The sequence below is a fragment of the Neospora caninum genome, chromosome V (assembly GCF_000208865.1).
Source record: "Neospora caninum Liverpool complete genome, chromosome V".
Lineage (NCBI taxonomy): Eukaryota > Apicomplexa > Conoidasida > Eucoccidiorida > Sarcocystidae > Neospora > Neospora caninum.
In genome coordinates, this window is record NC_018391.1 from 1,884,217 (window position 1) to 1,904,585 (window position 20,369).

General features: G+C 56.3%; 2 protein-coding genes across 2 annotated transcripts; both read left to right on the plus strand.

Moving 5' to 3' along the window:
* Positions 1 to 2,123: 2,123 nt before the first annotated feature.
* On the plus strand, positions 2,124 to 4,653 carry NCLIV_014430 (conserved hypothetical protein; the record flags this gene model as incomplete). Its single annotated transcript, XM_003881633.1, has 2 exons — positions 2,124 to 3,560; positions 3,874 to 4,653. 2 exons carry the CDS (start codon positions 2,124 to 2,126, stop codon positions 4,651 to 4,653), a joined length of 2,217 nt encoding a protein of 738 aa, XP_003881682.1.
* Positions 4,654 to 7,563: 2,910 nt separating this feature from the next.
* NCLIV_014440 (Gelation factor, related) lies at positions 7,564 to 20,206 on the plus strand (the record flags this gene model as incomplete). Its single annotated transcript, XM_003881634.1, has 19 exons — positions 7,564 to 8,761; positions 9,188 to 9,230; positions 9,935 to 10,106; positions 10,163 to 10,279; positions 10,937 to 11,209; positions 11,763 to 11,835; positions 12,476 to 12,579; positions 13,174 to 13,220; positions 13,468 to 13,543; positions 14,202 to 14,259; positions 14,852 to 14,934; positions 15,375 to 15,560; positions 15,957 to 16,037; positions 17,099 to 17,218; positions 17,524 to 17,658; positions 17,949 to 18,136; positions 18,633 to 18,715; positions 19,236 to 19,427; positions 19,833 to 20,206. The coding sequence occupies 19 exons, from the start codon at positions 7,564 to 7,566 to the stop codon at positions 20,204 to 20,206; spliced, it is 3,603 nt and encodes a 1,200-aa protein (XP_003881683.1).
* Between the last annotated feature and the right edge of the window lie 163 nt (positions 20,207 to 20,369).

Below are 20,369 nucleotides of genomic sequence, written 5' to 3' on the forward strand. Positions count from 1 at the left end.
AGGTGCGTGGCTCAGAGCTTTTTGCTGGGCCACACGAACGCTTGTGCAGCCGTTCTCGCGCTTTTGCAACAGAGCACGGCCGCCAGGGACACACATGCGTACTGACTCTGGGCTACAGGGTCGCGTCCGAGAACTCTGTGCCGCCGAGCATTTTTGGAGATACGTTCACTCCAGCTGCTCCCGCCTGAGCATGATTTTAAACCTTCACAGGGGTTCGTCACTCGAGCCGCGTTTAGAGTTAGCCTGAGCCGCGTGTTGGAGGGGCCTCCGCTACCCTCGTCGCATGCAGAGAAAGACTGCCCCGTCGCTACGGGAGGCCTGTGCAAAATCGGCGTCCTTCCTTTTTTGCACACGGCGGTTCCCGCGGCCACAGAGAAGGTTTGGTTGGAACGCATATCAGAGAGGCTGGTACCCGCACACTTATGCGGGCGGGCGTCGCACGTAGCTATACAGGCTTCACACTTGGTTCCTTCGGCTCCTAACTACAGTCTACACCCTGACGACCCCACACAACCTCACGACTTTTTTGGCGATTGGATCCGCCTGCTCGAGAAGGTCTGATAAGAACAAAAAACGCGTGTGGGAACGCGTCCGAGGGAATGTGTTGGAGGGTGGTTCTCTGGCCGCAGCGAGGCGTTCCATGGTGCCGGTGTTCGGGCCAACATACGCAGTTGGGTGTTCAGGCCGGGGAGAGAGGACGTTCTACGCGAAGCAACCCCCGACGCCCGCGGCAGCTGAACCATCGAATGGATGCGTGTCGTTGATCGCGTTCCAGATTTTCTTTTTGACTCGAGGTCAGTGAGAGAAACGTCGAGGCGGTTCCTCTCTGGCGTGCCCCGGTGTCTGCGCTGCACGACCAAAGTTTCCACGGGGAGTCTGTGAAGACACACGCACCGCTGTGGTCTGTGTCTCTTCCTGCCGCCAAGACGCCTGCCTTCCTGCCGCCAAGACGCCTGCCTTCCTGCCGCCAAGACGCCTGCCTTCCTGCCGCCAAGACGCCTGCCAAGACCCGTCCAGAAACCACCGGGAGTCTCGGCCAACAAGGTTTCTTCCAAGCCAATGCACATGCGCGATCCCGTCGCGTCTGTGCACACTGTGTGCGAAAACCTTGTTCACCCGCAGGTAGTTGCTTCGCTTTTTTTACGACTGATTTTAGTCGACAACGAATGACGTGTGTATGTGTGACACAGACGACGTGACAAAACCGACCCTGCCGTTCATCCCTGGCGCACCCGGACGGTACTTGTCGATTTGCATGTTGGGAGTGTGCATTCGCGGCGTCTCATTTGAGCTCGGATGTTCCTTTTTTGCCGCGCCCAATAGACGGCTCTTTTGCTGCGTGCTTTCGGGACTGACAATCAAACTCCGATTGTTGCAGTGCCTCTCTATGTCTCCGCTTCGTGCTCTCTTTTGTTATGGAGCACGATTTGGCCTTAACATCTCGGGAAAAGCGGCCTCGACAGCGCATTCCGTCCGAGACGAAACAGCGGAGACCGGTTCAGCGAGCGCCTCTTCGGAAAATAAGGCCGTCGCGAGCGTGGCGTCGGGCTTTTCCCCCGCAGGAGGGAACATGCGGAGGAACAGCCCTGAGCGATCCTGAGTAAGCAACCCAGGGAAAACTCCCGGTCTTCATTTTAAACGACGATGTCCGGTCCTTTTCGTTGGAGCGGAAGCGTCAGGTGAAAAGAGGAGACTCGACGTCCCCCACTTCTTTGCTCGTGGAACCACCCGCGTTACTGCTGGGCGCGCCGGGGCGGTGGACGAGAACGAAGCTGTAAACAGAGGACTCCTTCACTTAAAAACTGAGGAGTCAAGTAGGTACAAACTGTACAAGGATTAATTATGTCCTCCTGTGTGCATCCAAGTTGATACTCGGTAATACTCGGCACCAACGAGAAGAAATTGGACGGATGCGCTATGGACGCACGGGCGTGAGTTGGGCTGTTGTTCTGTCTCCTCCCGTCACGTCCACTATGTGACGCCGGGAAATCGAGATTCTCTGTGGGGAGAACGCCGTCTGTTCGAGGGGCTGCCAGCAGACCTTCTATCGGCATTGCATCAAATATCTCGACCTCTCGTTCTCTCGTCCCTTCCCCGCTCTGGAGCAACCGCCTGTCTCCACCATGGCGCCCGCCGGCTTCCAGTCCGGTCGAAGCCAGCAAAGCCGGCTGGCGAACCGTGGCGGCGCTCCAAAGGCGCACAAACGCCTCCATTTGACGCCACTGCATCTTCTCGCGTTTTCCTTCGCCGCAGGGCTTTCCCTTCTGCACTCGCCCGCGTCGCCCCGCTGGGCTCTCCTCGCGCCGCTGCCGGCCATCGTCTCCACGGAGGCGGTGGTTGCCGACGTTGTGCGACGCGCCAAGGACGCCGTCGGTCACGGGTGGCGAAACGGTTCTCGCCAAATAGCTGAGCAGTTTGGCGTCTCTCACGCGTATATGAAAACTGTTTTGCCGCGGTCCGATCCCCTGGGTTTCGAGAAGTACAAGCTCCTCGCGAGCCGCTACGCAGAGTTGACGCAAGAAATCCGCGACGCAGCAGGCACGAAAGATTTCGAAGCCATCGTCAAACGCAGCGGGCGTGAGCAAGAGGCGCTCCTCGAGGAGGTAGACAGAGTCCTGGAGCAGGCTCTCGACCCGAGTCTCCGTCCCCAACTTTCTGGCACCAGGCACGCTCGGCGCGGGGCGAACGCGGCGCACCGCGAGTCCACGGGATCCGCTTCTTCTTCCCGGACGTCTTCTGGCCGCGAGCGAAGCGAACACAGCCGGTGGGGGTTGCCGCCCGAAAAGCGCGTGCAGAGTGTCCGCAGCGCGAGGCCGGAGGGTTCCCAAGTGCGACACGGGGACTCTCCAGGTGTCGACGGAGGAGACGCGTACGGGATTGAACTCACTCCCGAGCAACGCCTGGAACGGGGCAGTCTGCTCCAGCGGCTGGTCCTGGTTTCGTACCGTCAGAGACAGGCGGCCTCCGAGGAAGAAGCCACGCGCCTGGAAGAGACGAAGCAGCGCTTGCTTCACCAGTTAATGGAGTTCGATGCGCGCGTGCAAAGGCAGAGATACGAAGGCCCCAGCAGCTTTTTCAATAGAGAGGACGCGATGAATCAGGTCATGGAGGAACGGCTGCGGCGAGAACAGCACGTGGCGGCACGGATGGTTGAGGCGGAGATGGTGCTCGAGGAAACTGTAAGAAGTCTTGGAGACGCGCGCGCCGTGCTCACGGAGCTCGAAGCGGTGCCAGGCCACGCAGCACAGATCCGTGAGAGGATCAGCACGAAGCTGGACGAACTCAGGGAGGCGACAGCTGCGCGCGAAGGGTGCGTGTTGGACGCGTTCATCCTCTCTGGAGGCCTCGAGAACGAAACTCAGAACCTGGTTGCGAGCGCGAGGGCCCGCGGCGGAGAGAGTCTCGGACGTGTCCGAACCGCCTTGAGCCGCTGCGCAGCCGGCGTCAACAGCCTGGATGCGCTGATACGCGAGGTCGGGGGGATCGAAGACCCAGGACTTCAAAGCCGCGCACACACGTACTCGGAGCGAAGGCACGTCATGCAATTTGAAACTGCTCAGGTAAGGACTGACGCCTGACTGTCGCGCGCACTCGACGTGCGTTCCGGAGAGCGCCGAGAAGGCGTGTGTGGGGAAGACGGGGACTGTTGCTGGCGAGCGGCTCGGAGCCACGCAGGCGACGCACGGGCCTGCATCTGGACGTGGGGCTCTGCGGAACGGCTTTTTCGCAGCGATCGCGAAGCCGCGCGAGAGAGAGGCGCGCGAGAGAGAGGCGCGCGAGAGAGGCGCGCGAGAGAGAGGCGCGCGAGAGAGTCGGTCTGGGGAATGTTTTTCCGACAGGAAACACGCGTGTGGGGCTGTGTGTCTGTGTCAGATCCAAGCTGCTGCGGAACGCATCGTCACCGATATGGAGGTGAAGCAGTTGCAATTGGAAACGGAGGCAGGCAAGCTTCAAGAGGTTGTGGGGGCGATCTCGGAGGCGTGTTTGGCTTTCTTCAAGAAGGAGGAAGAGCGCTTGCAGGCCGTTTCGAGTAAAGTTGCGGAACGCGTGACTCCACTTCTCGCAGCTCTTCAGCGCATTTTCGAAACCGCCGCTGCTCTTGGTCAGAAGCAAGACTTGGAAGCGGCGCAAGCGGCGCAGCAACATCTCGGTCGCGCGAGCGCCGGTGTGGACCGATTGCCCAGCACGGCTCTGCCCCCGGCCGAGTCGGTTCCGGAGAGCCAAGAAGACACCGTAGAATTCAAGGCTCTGAAGCTCCAAAAGGAACTGGAGCCGATCGTGTCTGAAGTGAGCGGGGTGTCGACCGACGCGCGAACGGCGGAGCGCCAAATCATGGCACTGATGGCGGCTGTGGCGACTCTTCCCGCGGATGCGGGGACCGCTTTAGCCACGAACATCGCACGAGTCCACGACGCGATTACCAGAGCTGAGCAAGGTGTTGTCGCTGCGTTGAGTCAAGCGCAGGCACAGGTGTCGGTGGTGGTCTCAAAGGCTCGCCGAAGTCGTCAGGCTGCTGCCAGCTTCGGCGCATTTCGTCTGATGCATCCGACGTCGTGGCCAAGTCCACATTTGCGAAACGACGGAGCACGGCTAGGTCAAATGAATGCGGATGCAAGGCTGCGTCAGGCATCTGCGTGGACAGGCCACAATTAGGGCGGATTGCCGGACCCGTCGAAACCCCTTTAGCGAAAGCGTGAACCGTTCAGGCGTGTGTATTATCCGGCAAACTCAACACCCTGGACGGTTCTCGCGATGCAGCTGCCTCTCTTCGCTTCCAGTGATTGACGGCAAAAATGCGCCGAGAGGGTGGTGCCGAAGATGTCAGACGAGACGTGAAGGGACGGAAAACGCGAAGGTGTAGAGTGCGAGATGCGGCACCAAAATATTCCTGCATCTGTTCAATGTGATCTTGTGGCTGTCCTCCCGTCTGGATAGTTGCGGTGTACCAAAGAAATGACAGAGAGCGTTGTTTTTGGATGCAGCGGAGGATAGGGAAGAGTTTCGGAAGTGGGCATTTTACTTTTGAAACGGGAGGTAGTTGTTCTCGAAATGAGACGCACCTGGAGGACCGGATTTTCCTTTCGGGGAGTAGCGTGTGGAACCTCGTGGAAGAAAGGGCGTTTGAGGAATGCAGGTAAAACGAGATGTAGCGAACCCTGAACTAGCAGTGCATTCATTCTGGGATAACTGGTCTTTCGTGTGTCGTCTCAGTGGAAGTCGTTGCGGAAATATGGGTTATATGTGCGGAAAACCCGAATTTTAACGGCCAAGAAATAGGATAGAACCATGCCGCGCACGGAACTGCCAGGCAGCATCGAGAGTCACCGAAACAACCCGAGCCGCTTTTGCCCTAAACACGAAGCGGTCCCAGCTCCATGTGTGTGCCGGATTGATGAACTCGTGAAGCAAACTGCCCCACGAGCGTCACCAGTTGATGCAGGCCCTCGCCGTCTAAAAAAAAAGTGCCTGCCGGCGCAATCAACTGCGAACCTGGAGAGGCCGGGTGTATTCAAAGCTCTAAAAGTGGGAAGGAGATGCGCCACGATCGTCCGGGAAACACGTAACATTTTCCTCGCCACGGATGAGCGCGACACGCGGAGAAACTGCAACCGAGTAATCCAGAGATGGATCGCGCTCTGCTAGGAAAAACCAGCTATGACCCGCTGGCCGAAAACGCCCGTCACACATGAAAGAAACATACCTGCAAACCTCCCGTCGTTCGTGATAGACAAGAAATGATACCCATGAGTAGCATCAGGTTCTAGACATTGCTGGTACACAGGCCGCCCGTCTGAATTTGACTGCCGTTCCACCACATTGTTCAGTGAGATGCTGGCGTGTGTTAGCCCGGATCTCGAACACCCGTGGAGTTGAACGTTTTGTCCCGACACGTTGGACAGGACTCACGTTTCTTCCATCTGCGCATTCCGCGCTCCCCTCGAAGCGTAGAATCACCAGACACACAGCCTCTCTCTCACGCAGCCACTGCGTATATGGACGGCGCCTTTCTTTTTCGCAGTTACGCGCTGCTGATCGACATCGTCACGCGGCGTTGCGTCCTAAACTCGACGGAATCGAATCCCTTTCGCTCGAACGGTAAGAGAGTTTTTTCTAGAGAGCATATGCCCCATTTTTGACCTTTTCCGCTCTCGTCCAGTCCAGAAGAGCGGTGTAGTTTGTGGTGGTGTTTCTGTGCCTTTTACACGGTCTCAACGCCTGTTTTTCGGCTGCGTTGTGTGTGTTTCAAAACGAACCTGGTCACACACATGGCTACCTGATGAATTCAAGGATGCTGCGACACGTTCGTGTGCGTGGCAGCTTTCTGCAACAGCGGCAGTTTGATATAGTGAACCACTGGTCGTGTTGCCTCACGAGAAAAAATCCTCGCTGTCTCAGTTGCAACTCTTTTCGATGTCGATGCTCGCAAGACGTGCCTCGCTCGGACGCCGGGCCAGAGGATTGACTCGTTCGCCTTCGAAAGCGAAGTGCACTTTTAGCAGAAACAGAAGAAACGTTACCGGCAACAGCCTCGGTTCTTCGTTTCATGCTGATGAGTGTGTGAAGAAAAAGCAAGATCTGAAGCGCCATCTCTCCGCAGCCCGCTACTCGGCTTCAGCCCCCCATCAGTTCGCGTGTCTTCGCCAAAAAAGCGCGCGGGTCACACGACATGCCCAGGAACTTTCACTTTTCTAGATTCGTGGTAACTCTTCGATTTCGTTGCGCGATTCAATGTGTACGACGCGTGCCATTTACAACCCTGCTTCTATCCTGTCCAGTTTCATCGGCGATTCCACTATGGATTTAGCGCAAATCACGCCGGCTTCTCGGGGAGAGGTATCCCCTACATGACCGACTCTCTCTCGACATGCCTACGCGCGCCTGCGCATGGACTGTATAAGCAATTGCTGTTTTTCAATCCCAGCTCCGTTGAAAGATGTTCTAGGCAAGGTTTTCTGCTATCCGACCAGATGAGCCGTTGGAACTTCTCGGCAAACCACCGGCCCTCCCGCCCGGGGTGTATATACGGCGCGGGTCTCGCGTCTCCCGAGGATCTCATAATTCAGCCAAAATCCAATCCTCACTGGAGGCGTTTTTCGCGAGCGGCTCTCCGCTGCTCAAAGTAACAAAGGTTCTTTGGAGGAGCAGATGTTTTTGTCCGCCGTTCCTTCGTTCCTCCACCTCACACCTGTCTTTTCGAGTTTCCTGCCGTCCCTTCGGACCTGTCAGCCGCTGCGTGTCTGTCTTCTCGCTCTGCTGCGTGTCTTCTCTCCTCTCACCCCTTTCCCTTCTTTCTTCCGTTCGTCGTCCCGTTCTTCTATCTCCACTTCGAACTCCCCTCCTGTTGACATACCAGCCCAACAAGTCGCGTCGCGTACGGCGTGTCTTACTTCATAGCTCTCTTCGATTCGTCAAGGCGCGCGACGTTCGCGTGCCGGCTCATATTCTCGCTCTTCACTTCCGCTCGTCTTCTCGAGCACACTGAAGAAATCTCCTTTCACAGCGCGATAGGGTCTCAGCGCTTGGCTGGGAAAAAGGGATTGTGCACTGCTTTCGCTCGACGGAATGTTTCCGCGGCCCCGCCGGAGATTTGCTTTCGCGGCTGTCCATGATATGGACGCGCCGTCGGCTTCTTTCGTTCAAAGCGTGAACCAAAATGGAGATGCGCGTGAGGGAGAACTGCCTTCGCTTGATGCTGCGACGGCGAAAGCTGGCTCGGAAGGACTGCTGACGAAACAGTTTGGCGGCAGGAAGGCCGCGTCGAGCAATCCCGCGTCCGGTGACCGTTCCCCGCTGGGTCGCGGCTCTCACCCTTCATCAGGCCTTGCCTCTCACGACAGTCTGCTGGCTCTTCTCCGGTCGCTTGGTTCCGATGAAAAGGAAACCACAGACGGCGCGGTTGGTCCGGCTGCCGACCAGAGCACCCCATCTCGCGTCGGCGATGCTTCCCCGCTGCCGAAGAAAGGCGCCTCGTTATCTTCTCGTTTTGCAGCCTCCACCCTAAAGCCTGCTTCGAAGGTATCCTCGTTGTCTTCTCTCCCTGGATCCCGCACCGGAAGGTCAGCGTCTGGCGTCGCTCTGGTGCAGAAGGCAAGCTTGCGAGGCAAGGGCCCCGCTGGACCGCTCAGTCCTCCCGCACCTTCCGGTCCAGCTCTTTTGCCCAAAGGCGGATCCCGGAGCTCGGTCAGGGAACCGATGGCGGAGGGGAAAGAGAACGCTGTGGGTGAACTGGAGAGAACCGGGCCCCGGCAACACTCGGAGAAGGAAGGCGAGAAGAAGAGCCGCGCGTCGAGTACGTCCGGGTCTGCCGCACAGGGTGACAGCCCGACACTCCTGAATGCCGCCTCTCTGTATCCTCCGGAGAGATCCTCATTCTTTTCCTCCGAGTTCAGTTACGTCGCAGAAGACGAGGGGCCATTCGATGCACTCTCTCCCTCTCAGTCAGCGCGCCGGTCACTGGGCTCAGCGCGGTGGTCTGCGCAAGAACAGGAGGAACAGGGTAGGGAAGACAGAGTCTTGCCTCTGTTGACTCTTCCCGTACAAACCCTTCCTCTTGGCGGGGAACAGGACGTGTCCAACGGCCTCGCGAGTCCCAGAGAACCGACTGCTCAGGGGGTTTCCAAGGACCGCTCTTTGCCCTGGGAGCAGGCTGCGGCGGCCCACGTACAACAAGACAGAGAGCGGTTTGCAGAGGATCATTCTCGAGCCCGGTTTCCTCTCGTCTCCGATCTGTTCTCCCCGACAGACAAGACCGCTTATCTAGGTCAGAACGCTAAAAACCGAACAGATGAAGTTTCTGAACTGCAGTTCTTTCCTCTGTGCAAAAACGACTAGAGGGACGGGCCACGAGAAAGAAAGAATCAGAGCGTGTTGGCCGGCCAGCTACTTTGTCGCGCCTCAGACCCGTATATGTATGCACGCATCTCTCGATAGTGAACGCCTTCTGCCGCCGCGATGCTCTGGACATTTCTCGCCGTGTGAATGGCTTCGAATGCGATAGTGGAGCCCAGCGCGGCCATACCGTGCCCGGCACTTTCGAAAAGATTCGCGTACCTGTTTTTGCCTGCATGGAACGCAAGTGCGTATGAACGCACACACGCATATGTCGTAGGCTCTCTTCTGCTGAATGTATCGTCCACGGCGGTGTCGTCCACAGGAGCAGTTTCGACGTTTGCTGTTTTTCCTGTAGGCATGCTGGACGCGTACGGCAAACCGAGACGGAGGCGAGCTCTGTAAGCCGTCCAACACAAAGTGGATCGACGTGGGACACACGCAGCAGACGACCTTTCCCTAGGTGTTCCACGACGAAGATGCACAAGGCTGTCTCTCCCCTTCGATAGTTGTCTAGCTGCTTCGCCGCCGGTGTACACAAGAGCCACCAGACAGAACTCATCAACTCTAATGTCTGGCTTCAGCTGTTTTTGCGAGAAGCGACTTGTGCGTGCACGTCGTCAAGATCTCTTTTCCACCCTGCTACCTCCGCCTCGGGACACATCGAGCCCTCGTGACACGTTCTGGTACTCCGCATCGAGTCTGCCTTTCTTGCCTTATTCGCGTGGCCACGTGCGAGACTGTACGAATTGCATGCAAACACTGTGGCATCAGTGCCAATGGAACGCTTTCAACTTGTGAGCCTGCATGTAAACGTGCAACCCAGGATTTCTTCTTCTGCGTTTTGCCTCCTGGTCTCAGGCTCACAGCTCCTTCGTCGGCTCTTTTTGTCCCTCCGTTACACGAGGCAAGTCGCCTTGTCTCGAACAAAGGAGATCCTGACCCTTGGAACTTTCGTCGTTTCTCACGCCCTGTTTCTTGTTTCCGCGGCCGATATTTCGTTCTCTAGGTTTCGGTCACCTTTTTGCCTTTGCGTTCTTTTTCGCTCGCGCTCTCTCCTGCGTGTTTGGACGTTTGTCTTGTCGATTCGAGTTCCTTGCGGCAGCTGCTTCTCTGTGATCGGCTTCTGTTCGATCTTCATCACCTTGTTTCGCGATGGCGTGCCAAGGAAACACCCGTCTCACCCCCGCATCCCCCCTGTGTCGCCTTGGAGCCTGACCTGTCTCGCGTCCTTCCATCGCTTCGCCCACCTTGCTTCTCTGCCCGAGCCGCGCCCTGTTCGTTTCGTCTCCGTCTACTTCTGTCTCTTTTTCGTCTCTTCTCGCTTTTCTAGGACCTCGAATGTGGGGAGTTCCGGCCGGCGCATGATTTGAAGTCGGAGGCAGACGCCGCGCTATGCCGCGTTTTCGGCCCCGGTCTCGAGCACGCGGAGGCGGGGCGCCTCGCGAACGTAAGCAGAAATGGAGCTTTTCTCTGCAGTGAACGCTCATGCAGTTGGTGCCTTTGCGGCGTAGACCCTTCCCTTCCAGTTCCCCTTGGTCTTCTGAAGCTCAACAGCATCCCAGTGCCGTTACGACGTGTGCCTGTCTTTTGAGGAGACAACACGGGGCACTTTCTCTCGGATCGAAAATCGCGATGGGAATACGAAAAGTATACCTTTCCGTGCGCTTCCGTTTTTTCACGCCGCTCTGGACCGGCGCACGCCTTTCCAGCTCGTCGCGCACAGACCTCTGACGCCCGTGGGAAGCGTTTCCTTTTGCCGCAGAGTTGCGTTTTCTTGATGCCTCTTTTACGCGCATGCCGCGGCCTTCAGAGGCAGTCGGCGGGTTTGGTGTCATGTGAAATGCTTCACTCTTCAGTGCGCCTGCAGGCTGATTCCTCGTTCACGACTTCCGTCATCCAGCGCGTGCATCGCTGCAGCTGGAAAAGCTGCAGATGCTAGCTTTCGCCGTCTGTCATGACACTCTGTGGAGGGAGCGCGCGTGGAAACAGTGCGGGGGAGTGAGGCAGATAAGTGAGAATGGGATGCGAGGAAGCGTTGTCCAACCACGTGGAAAGAGGCTCAAGTGCGTCGTGCCGTCGTCCTGGTGACTGTTTCCACTTTCAGTTCACAATCCAGGCCGTCAACGCCGACGGGGCCTTCCTGCGAAGCGGAGACGCCTCGTTCACGGTCTACGTGGACCGTGCGAAAGTCCCAGCGGCTGAGCGGCCTGGGACGCGGTGGAGAAACGGGCAAGACACAGACGGCCCGGAAGACGACTACGACTCCGACGCTGAGAGACTGAATCAGTATCGGCCTCCAGGCACCCGATCGGCGCACCGAAGAAGAAAGGATACGCTCGACGGATACGTGTACAACCGCGGAGACGGAACCTACACAGTAGGCATAAACGGCAGATTCCGCCGACAAATTGGGCCAAAGGACCAAACGAGAAAGACATGCGTGCGCTCATAATGGTAGTGCTTCAGTCGACTCGCACCGTGAACCCATATATCGATATATGTATACCTGCAACGGTATCTATATATATTCATATATATATATATATTTACATACAAATCTCTCTCTCTCTCTATATATATATATATATATATATAGACATTTCCATAGACGTGTGTCCCCCGGTGTGTGTGGCCTTCTGTCTCTCTCTCTCTCGCGCTGGCTAGGACGCTACACTCGCGTGCGTGTTTATGTTGCCGATCTTGTCCTCCGTCTTTTTTGCCTGTCGCTTTGATTCTCGCTTCCCCTTTTCCTCAGCGTCTTTCCTCGCCTGGCTTTCTCTTCTCACACTCTCCCTTTTTTCGCGCCTTCCCCTTCTGGTTAACTCTGCACGTGGAGTGTCTCGCCGGCCACCTGATTCGCTGTCCTTCCTGGCGCCCGCCTTCTCTCCGTCGCAAGGTTGGGGACTTTTCTGTTTCCGTCCGCTCTGCAGGTGCACTACTACTGCACAGTGGCCGCGCCTCACTCCATCTATGTCTACCTGAATGATCGGGTTCTTGTAGCAGGTAAGACTGAGACGGCAGCTGTCTACGCCGGCGGCTGCAAGAGTGGCGAAGACGGCGAAGGACATGTGCAGCAAGAGAAGGGTCGCACGAAGTAGAATTCTGCCCCAGAATCGATGGAGGACTCCGCTGCAAGGCTGCCGCTTTTCGCGGCTTCCGTGCTTCAGAAAGACTGGTGGTCTATCTCGCATCAGAACGGAAACACTTCCACAGCTGGATACGCCCGTCCAAGGCTTACATACGCGCGGAGTGTCGTCGCACCGACTCGTCTCCGAGTTCTTTGTCTCCAGCGGTCGAGCGCAAAGAGAACCTGCGCCATGGGATCGAATGCGCATGGATGGCATAGTCGTTTCGCGAAAGTGCTTCCACCCTTTCACACATACTTATATATGCATATACATACATATTTGTATGTGCATATATAGATGTATATATAAGGTATGGATGCGTGTGTGGATATATGCGGCTTCGTAGATGTTGATTTTCACGCGTTTCTGCGTGTATGGGGTAAGCGAGCGTGGGTCCACATTGATGTAGTATCGATCTGTGTGTGTGCCGTGGCGGGGTATGCCTACAAGCGTGGTCTTTTCTGTTTTGTGCTTCATGCCTGCTCTCTGTTCCGCTTGTGATGTGCTCGAGTCAGACTCGCCCTACCGCGTGAACGTCCAGCCAGGGGCGACAACTGCGGAGTGTTCTGAAGCGTATGGAGACGGGACCAAGTTCTTCGCTCTGGGAGGCGGCTTCAGTGTAAGCGCGGCTTCGGCTCCGGAGAAAAGAAGGCGGCGCAAGCGCGCACAGCCGCCCAACGGAGGGGCTCTCATAATCTTCCACTTCCACAACCCTGTACTCTACGGCCATATATGGCCATGTATATATATATATATATATGTATCGATATATACGTGGATACATATATATATATATATATCGCTGTATATGTGTGGATACTGTGCCTGCATACCGCCTCGTAGAGGTGTCTGCGTCCGGAGAAGTGGAGTCGTGCACGTCTTCTCTGTATGGCGCCTGCGCGACCACGCGTGTGAACAGAGCTGTCCTGCTGTACATCTGGATAGTGACTCCCCGTCCCTTTCCGGGTGTGAATGGGCGAGGCGCTTATGTCCTGTGTGGCGGTTCGGAGGAAGTCTCGCAGACGAAATCGCCCGCCCATACTGCGGCGTCTCTGGTGCGGCTGCGACTCGCTGAAAGGTCGGCGCCGTCAGGCGTGAAGGGGTATCCACGCGAAGGTTCTCTTCCCAGGTGTCCTTCCTTTCACTGAACCCCATGGGGAATTTCTTCTTCCTGAAAAGTTCGAAAAGCGTGCTGTGGATGCGTTGTTTTTAGGAAATCGTCATCCAAGCCAAGGATGCCAGCGGCAACAATGTGAAAACGTGGGTCTCTCGCTTCCGTGAGAACGTCTTCCCGTGTTTCCTTTCGATATCCGTGCGCCTCTGCGTTCTCGCCAGACTTCGCTCGACCGCCCACGCCCCTGACGCGTTGTGAACCTCTTGGTGAAGCGTTGTTTTTTCGGTTCGTTTTCCTCCTCTTCTCCACATTTCCTCTCAAGAGAGGCGAGCGAGGAAGGCGAACCGCTGTTCGCGCCCCATCTTCAAACCGTTGTTTCCATTTGCCCCTCAGCGGCGGAGACACGTTTACCGTCACGGCCTCGGGCGCTGCCAAAATTGTCGAAACAACAGACATGAACGATGGGACGGTACGTTGTAACCCTTGTCCTCACCGTCTTTGCCTTCGTCTAGGCTTCCTCCCCGGAAAAGCGCCGTTCTCGCCTGCGGTAGTCCTTTTCGCACCCCCAGACACCTCTCTTTTCTGCTTGGCCGCCGTCCACCCTTCCTGCATAGGTTTGGGTCTTTGCCACCAAGTGCAGTCGACTAGAAGAGGACGCGCAGGATCCGCGAGACGCATGCAGCTCTGCACTCAATCAGGAAAAGAAGACATAAAAGATGCAGTCAGCCGCAAAGTGTAGTGGTTCAAATGGATCCGTATTACATGCTCCGCTGGTCTCGCTTTAGTTTTCTCCTCGCTGTTTCAGGCAGATATATATATATATATATATACATATATACATATATATACATATATATACATATGTACATATTTATGGCTATAGGGGGAAACACGTTTGTGGCAGGAGCTGAAAGCACCATTTGAGTCGACAGCTGTAGGTGTCGTGGTCTTCGTCCGGCTGCACACTCTGTCTCACTGATCCCTTTGTGCTCACAAGCAGATGTCTCTCTCTCTCTCTCTCTCTATATATATATATATATATATATATGCAATTGACGACGTAGTGGTGTACGTGGATGTGCAAGTGTATAGATATACGTTTGCATATATGGTTCTGATCCGTGCAGTATTGGGTGAAGTACTACGTCCCTCAAGGGGCTGAAAAACACTTCGTCGAGATCCGCAGTAAGCTCTTGTCTTCTATCACGCCCGTATCGCCTTTTCAGTGGTTGGTGCGCTCCACCGGTTTCCGCCCCTATCTCGCACGCTTTTACCTGCGTCCCATTTGTGCTGCGCTGCGTCGCACGAAAAAGCTTTTTTTCTTTCGCCCTGTCCGGCATCCGTTCTTCTCTGTGCATTACTGTTCTGTTTTTTCTTTCTCCGTGCTTCTCACTTCCTCGCGCGTCTCGCCTCGTTGCTGCCCCACGCTTTGGCTCTTCTTCTCAGCCCTCCGGCACCACTTTTCCCTCTAGAATTTGGTGTCTTTCTCCTCCGTCTTGGCCGCTTTTCCTTTCCGAGTCTCTCTTCAGTGTTTAGTGAAATTTCCGCCGTCTGCATCCGCTGCGTTCTCGGGTTTCTCTGCTTCTTCGCCTGCGCGCGGGTTTGCGTGCTCGTCAAGGCCTCGCACATGGCCCCCCCCTCAGGTTCTTTTTTGCTCGGGAAAATCCATCGAGGCGTTTTCTTCGCGTTCGGTCTTTTGCATTTTCTGTTTTCATCTCCACATCTGGTCGCCACGTCCAAATGCTCTGTGTAAAATGTGTTTGATGGATGCTTCCAGTTTCCTACCACGGGCGCGCCATCAAAGGCGCTCCCTTTCGACCGCGCCCTGGCGGTCCTGTTGAGGATGAACCTCCTCCCGAGGTACGCCTTTCTCGCTTCTTCTTCACGTTGTCGCGCCACACTTGGGCCTGCTCCTTGATGCGTGTTTCCTTCCACGTTTTGTCTTTTCTAGAAACACGTTCCGGGTACACGAGCAGCCGGCAGTGCGGTCACGTTTGTGTTTTTGGTGAAAGCGACCTTATTGTCCCTAGGAAAACTGAAGAATACTCGCGTAGTGAGATACCGACACCCGATGGACGTAGTTGGTCGTGGTACGCAATCGCCCGAGATCCCCGAATATATGGCGATATGCGGCGAACCGACTTGGATGCGCAGGCGCCGACTAGAACTCTCTGATGCGCCCGCATTTCTCCCGTCGCAGGAGAGACTGTGTCTCGTGGAAGTGGTCGGGAAGTCTCAGCTCTCTACTTCTTCCCGGCCGCCGACTTTCTTGTCATCTGTGACTCCGTGCATCCGCCCAGCGCCTGAGCGACACCGTGAACGTGACGAATCCGTTAGACAGCCTCATGACCCTCGCCGAGAGGTGCCGCGAGCGGTGGAGCCAGACGAAGAATCCGCCTGCGCTGTCTCCGTATCCGCCTTTCCCCTCTTTGGAGGAAGCAACGCGTATCTTGCAGAAGGCCAACCTGGACTACGACGCCGTCGTGGTAAGTCGCGGGGTCTGGCTGCCGGCTTGACGGCGCAGACGAAGAAGCAAGGGGGTCAACGAAAGAGCATAGTTTGGGTCAGATAAGCAGACGCGAGGACCTCGGAGAGTAGGGGCTGTGCCGCGACTCTCGGCCCCGGACCAACGCTTATCTGGTCGTTTTTTCGTCTCTCGACACGGTCAGTTCGCGCGTGGAAAAAGTGGGGGGAAGGGTCGCTTCCAGAGGCTGTTGCTTGTCGCTGACAGGACGGGATGCGTTCGGAGTCACTCTCGGTTCGGACAAGACGCGGGGTGAAAACACATCGCCAGGGACACAAAAAGACATGGGCCGCTTTGGGTGAAGGGTGAGGGCGCACGGCGTCCGATTTCTCCGTTGAAATCTGTTTCTTTCTCGCAGCCTCCCAAGTGGGGAATGCCTCGTGCTTGGGTGACTTTCTGTTTTCCCTTCAGACAGACACCACAGAAGCGCACCTGCGAGGTGAGTGCTTCTGTCGCTCTGTCTCCCATCCTGTCGGTCGCTTTCCTCGTTCTCCCAATCTCCCTCCCTAGATGGACTCTGTCAGACGTCTGTTGAGATTGGCATCCGTCGTTTTTGTTGAGGCAAGGAGCTCGCTGGTCCCATCCTATGCGGGCACTGCACGCAAATTCAGTTGCCTCTGGTCGGAAAACGTCTTTTGCATCGACGTACTCCCCGACCGGTTCCCGGTTGTTCTCTCGGAAATACCCAGGCTGACGCGCGGGGCGAGTAAAAACTCGGCGTCTCCTGCGCAGCGCTCTTGACGGCTGTGTGTGGATGAATCGTGAGGGATCGTAGCCGCCCGGGCGGAGCTCGAGTGTCTGTGAAAGGAAGCACAGGGTGGGACTGGATGCATGTTGATGGCAGGTTTTCCAGAGTTCCTGCCTGGACGTCGTTAGCAGGTCTGGTGAGGTGTGAAGCACTTCACTGGGAAAACGAGGAAAGCCTGTGCCCGTGCTGTTTCGCCCCGGTCCCTACAGAGACGACCCAGAACCTCGTGCAGTATTCCAAAGATCTCCTCAATCGCGATGTAAGGAGCGTTCTCGACGAGGAGGCCGAGCCGAATGGGACACGTGAAATACACACAACTGATGCGTTTGCCATGGTTGCCGCGGGGGGGGGGGGGTTCTCACTCTCGGAAACGTTGTTTCCCGCCTGCAGAGGGCTGAGGAATTCTTTTTTCCGTGGCTGCATCAGAGGGCGTACAAACTGCTGCACGAGTCCGGGCGGACTCCTGGTCGCCCCACACCGCTACGCAGAAAGATGTGAAGTTATCCCACGGCGGAAAGAAAGGGACGGAAAGAGGAACTCGCCGGCGCCGTGTGTTGCTTCCTCAAAGGCGCACTCCGTCAGCGTTTCGTCCTCGTTTTTACGGGAAGGGTAGCGTCGTGGCTCGAGGCGCGCGTCCATCGAGGGGGTTCATCGAGACGTGCAAAGGGGCGACTGTTTCTGCAGATAAACGTTTTTCAAGAAGCGAACGTCTCACGAGGTCCAGAACCCCCTCTCTCCCCTTTCTGCTGCAGAGCACGATTCAGTCGGTCATGAAGAACCTCAAGGCGCACGGCCGCGTCGGCAGTTTCCACGACGTCGTCGAGAAGGGCAATCGCGAACGCTTGAATCAGTACATCGACTTCATCGCACGCGTGAGACGGAGACGCCTCACCAGAGAAAAACGCATGCGACGCCACATCTGCCTAACGTCTCCATAGCACGGCGACAGTGTGTCGCGCTGGCGGCTTGCGCCCCATTTCGGACACACACATTCGCATTTGCATGCAGCGATTGTCTCCAAACACTCAGACATGCATGCATATATATATATATATATATATATGTATAGTGTATGTAGGTATGTCTATATGTATACATCTGTATGCGTGTTTCGCCTTTGGGAGATGAGTGTTTGTGTGTGTGTGTCGTTGGGGACTGTTGTGTCTCCGTTTCACAGTTGCAAGAGGGAATGGATGTCACGTACAAGTCTATCCACTACGCCGTGGTGGATTCCCTTCCGGTGGCTCTTGAGCTGGAAAACCCCACCGAGGTCCGCGAGGCGCACAGGAAGCGCCGCCAAGACCTTATCCAGGTAGGCATCCACGAAGCGGAAGCGAGGAAGTTTTCCCGGAAGGCTGTCCCCAGGTGGGGGTCGTGGAGACGAGAGTCTTTCCGCGGAACGGGGAGAAAAGAGGCCGGACGGAAAACAGGAAGCCGGGACCACCGGAGAGGTGTTGTGCAAGGGGTTGCGAGCGAAGTAGCACATGCGGCAGGCGTGAAAGGCTACCCTGGAGGCGGTTGACTGCCTCGGCTCTTCGTGCGAGCGGCGAGCACGCGACCGCGGCTGTGCCCGTTGGCTGTTCACATCCGTGTCTCTCGCAGCGTCACAAAAATATGGAAAAGAAGGAAGCTGAACTTCGACAACGCGAGGCGCGTTTCAAGGCACAGAGACTGAAATTCGTCTCCGGGATGGCAGAAGAACTTGAGCGGCGAAGGAAAGCAGTCGAAGCGGAGAAAGCGGCTCTCAAAGAGAATACGCAGTACATTCTCCGCCTTACTCAACTCAGTCTGTAAGGCGCCAGGAACACACATTCTTAAAACACGGAAAGACGGCCTTCCGAACTCCGGGGCCTGCACTCGCTTCTCCATGTATCGGTAGAGAGTAAACGGTCGTTTTACAACTCTCCAAAAAGACAGGATCCGCGCCGCCCTCGACGTATATACAGTTATTGCATCGTGTGAACCTTTGTGACGCACAAGAAACAGGCACTCTGTATGGCCGTGGGTATCTCTCTGGAGATTTCCCCCGCTTCCTGTCAGTCGACTGGGTTCTTCCGTAGCCCCTTCGCCGTGCTTCCACGACGCGCTTTTGCGGCACGCGTCCACCTCTTGAGCACTTCTCCTGTCTGCCTGTCGCATTCTCTGCTGCTCCTCGCATGCGTTTCCTCTCGGTCTCGTTTTTCCTGTGCATCCGCGGCGTTGAATCGCCGACGTGAACGCCTTTTTGCCAACCTCTCTGGCGCCTATACGTGCCAACGGCCTCCTTTCCGCTTTCCTGTTTTGCAGCAAAAAGCACCTGCGCCGGGAAATGCTTACAGCGTGTGAGCGCGAGCCCGTGGAGGCCTTCAAGTCGAGTTTCTGGCAGCGCGGTGAGTAACCGCACGAGTCTTGCCCGGGTGTGCCTGACGGCGGGCATCTCTTTTCGCACGCTTTGGAAACAAAGTTCTCAGCTGAGATACAAGTCCAAAGGGATGGTTGACCGGGGAACTCTAACCGGCAGGCGGAGACGCGTCTAACCAGTCTATAGGATCGTAAAAAACGCCTCGTGTTTCCTCTCAACGCCGTCGCGCGAGTTGCGGCAACGGCTTCGAACTCGGGTGCTGGAGAGAACAGTTGTATACTCTCACATGCCGTTCACCGTGCTGTCTGGATCAAGCTGCACGTGCTTGCAAGCTCACCTGTGTGTTCATGTGGTTTCATGTATCTGTCCATTTCCTATATATATATATATATATATATATATATACTTATTTGCATGTCTGCTGGTGTGCGTGTCGAGGGGTGTGCTTAGGGGTGCGTCCTCACAGTCGCAGAGAGAAGCACAACTTTTTCCGTGTTTGCTATCGACGCCTGCAACGTCCTGGTCTTTTCCGTGCGGATGGTGCTCAGACTTTAGTCGCATGCTGATAGATGTGCCTGCGGCGTCGGATGGGAAGAAGGCGGGCGCTGAACGTGAAGTCGACGACGAAGACCGCAGCTCGGAAGCCGGTCAGCTGCCTCCGACCAAGCCTGATGACCCCACACGCCCGTCCGCGTGGCTACAAAAGGGCGAGTTCGTCTCTGGCGGATCTTCGCCTTTCGGTGAGAACTGGATTGCGCCTTTTTCTGGCTTTTTTTACTGGCTCTTGTCGCTTTTCAACCCGCCCCGTGAGGCTTCGGAAGGTTCTGTTTCTTTTTGCGAGAGTGGGGACTTTGCGGCTGGGTGACAGGCTTGGTTTTTTTTTCAGCGTCGCTCGCGTCCCTATAGGCAGGACACTTGAACGTTGCTCGTGGAGAGAGGAACCGAGACGCAAGAAGAACGCAGAGCGGGGCAGATATGACCAAAGAGAGGCGCTCAGCAGAAGGCGTCTTCGCCCTTGCCAGGCAGGCACCAGATTGGCGCGGGCGTAGCGGAGCGAACATCGGAGCAGGGGAAGACATGTAGGGGCGTAGATTGCGTACAAGATAAATGCGGACGTGAAATCCCGTGAAATCTGTTTCCTTCAGGTATCCAAAGAGTCGCGCATGATGCCGACGCTCGGCTCATTCGCGCGCGGCGCACGTATGGGGGAGGGAACCCAACGTACGTGTCCTATTCTCTCGGTTCCTTCGCTCCTCCGCCTTCTGGAGACTCCAGACGACAGGAGTCCCCTCCTGGCAAGAGAGACACACGGCACGGCCTTCCGCCTTCTTCGGGTGGGTCCGACGGCGACGCCGATCGGCCAACCGGAATAGACGCAGAGAGCAAAAAAGAGGAAAAGAAACGCGTTCGGTTTGAAGATCGGAAACACCCTGGTTTTCCCTTCTCAGACCTGCCAAACGAGTTCGCGATTCCCCATCCCAGGCCGCCGCCGCCTGCGCCGCCTCCTCGTTATTTGTGAGAAGCTGGCGAGAGTAGAATTCGCAGATGAAGTCTGGAGAGAAGCACGACGCCGGCGCAAAGAGAGGAGAGGACAGAGAGGCAGCTTTGTCCTTTGTTGGATTTTATGGGCTAGTTTTTAGCCGTCAAAGCGCCTTTGAAGGGCAGTATGCAGAGAGAGTTCA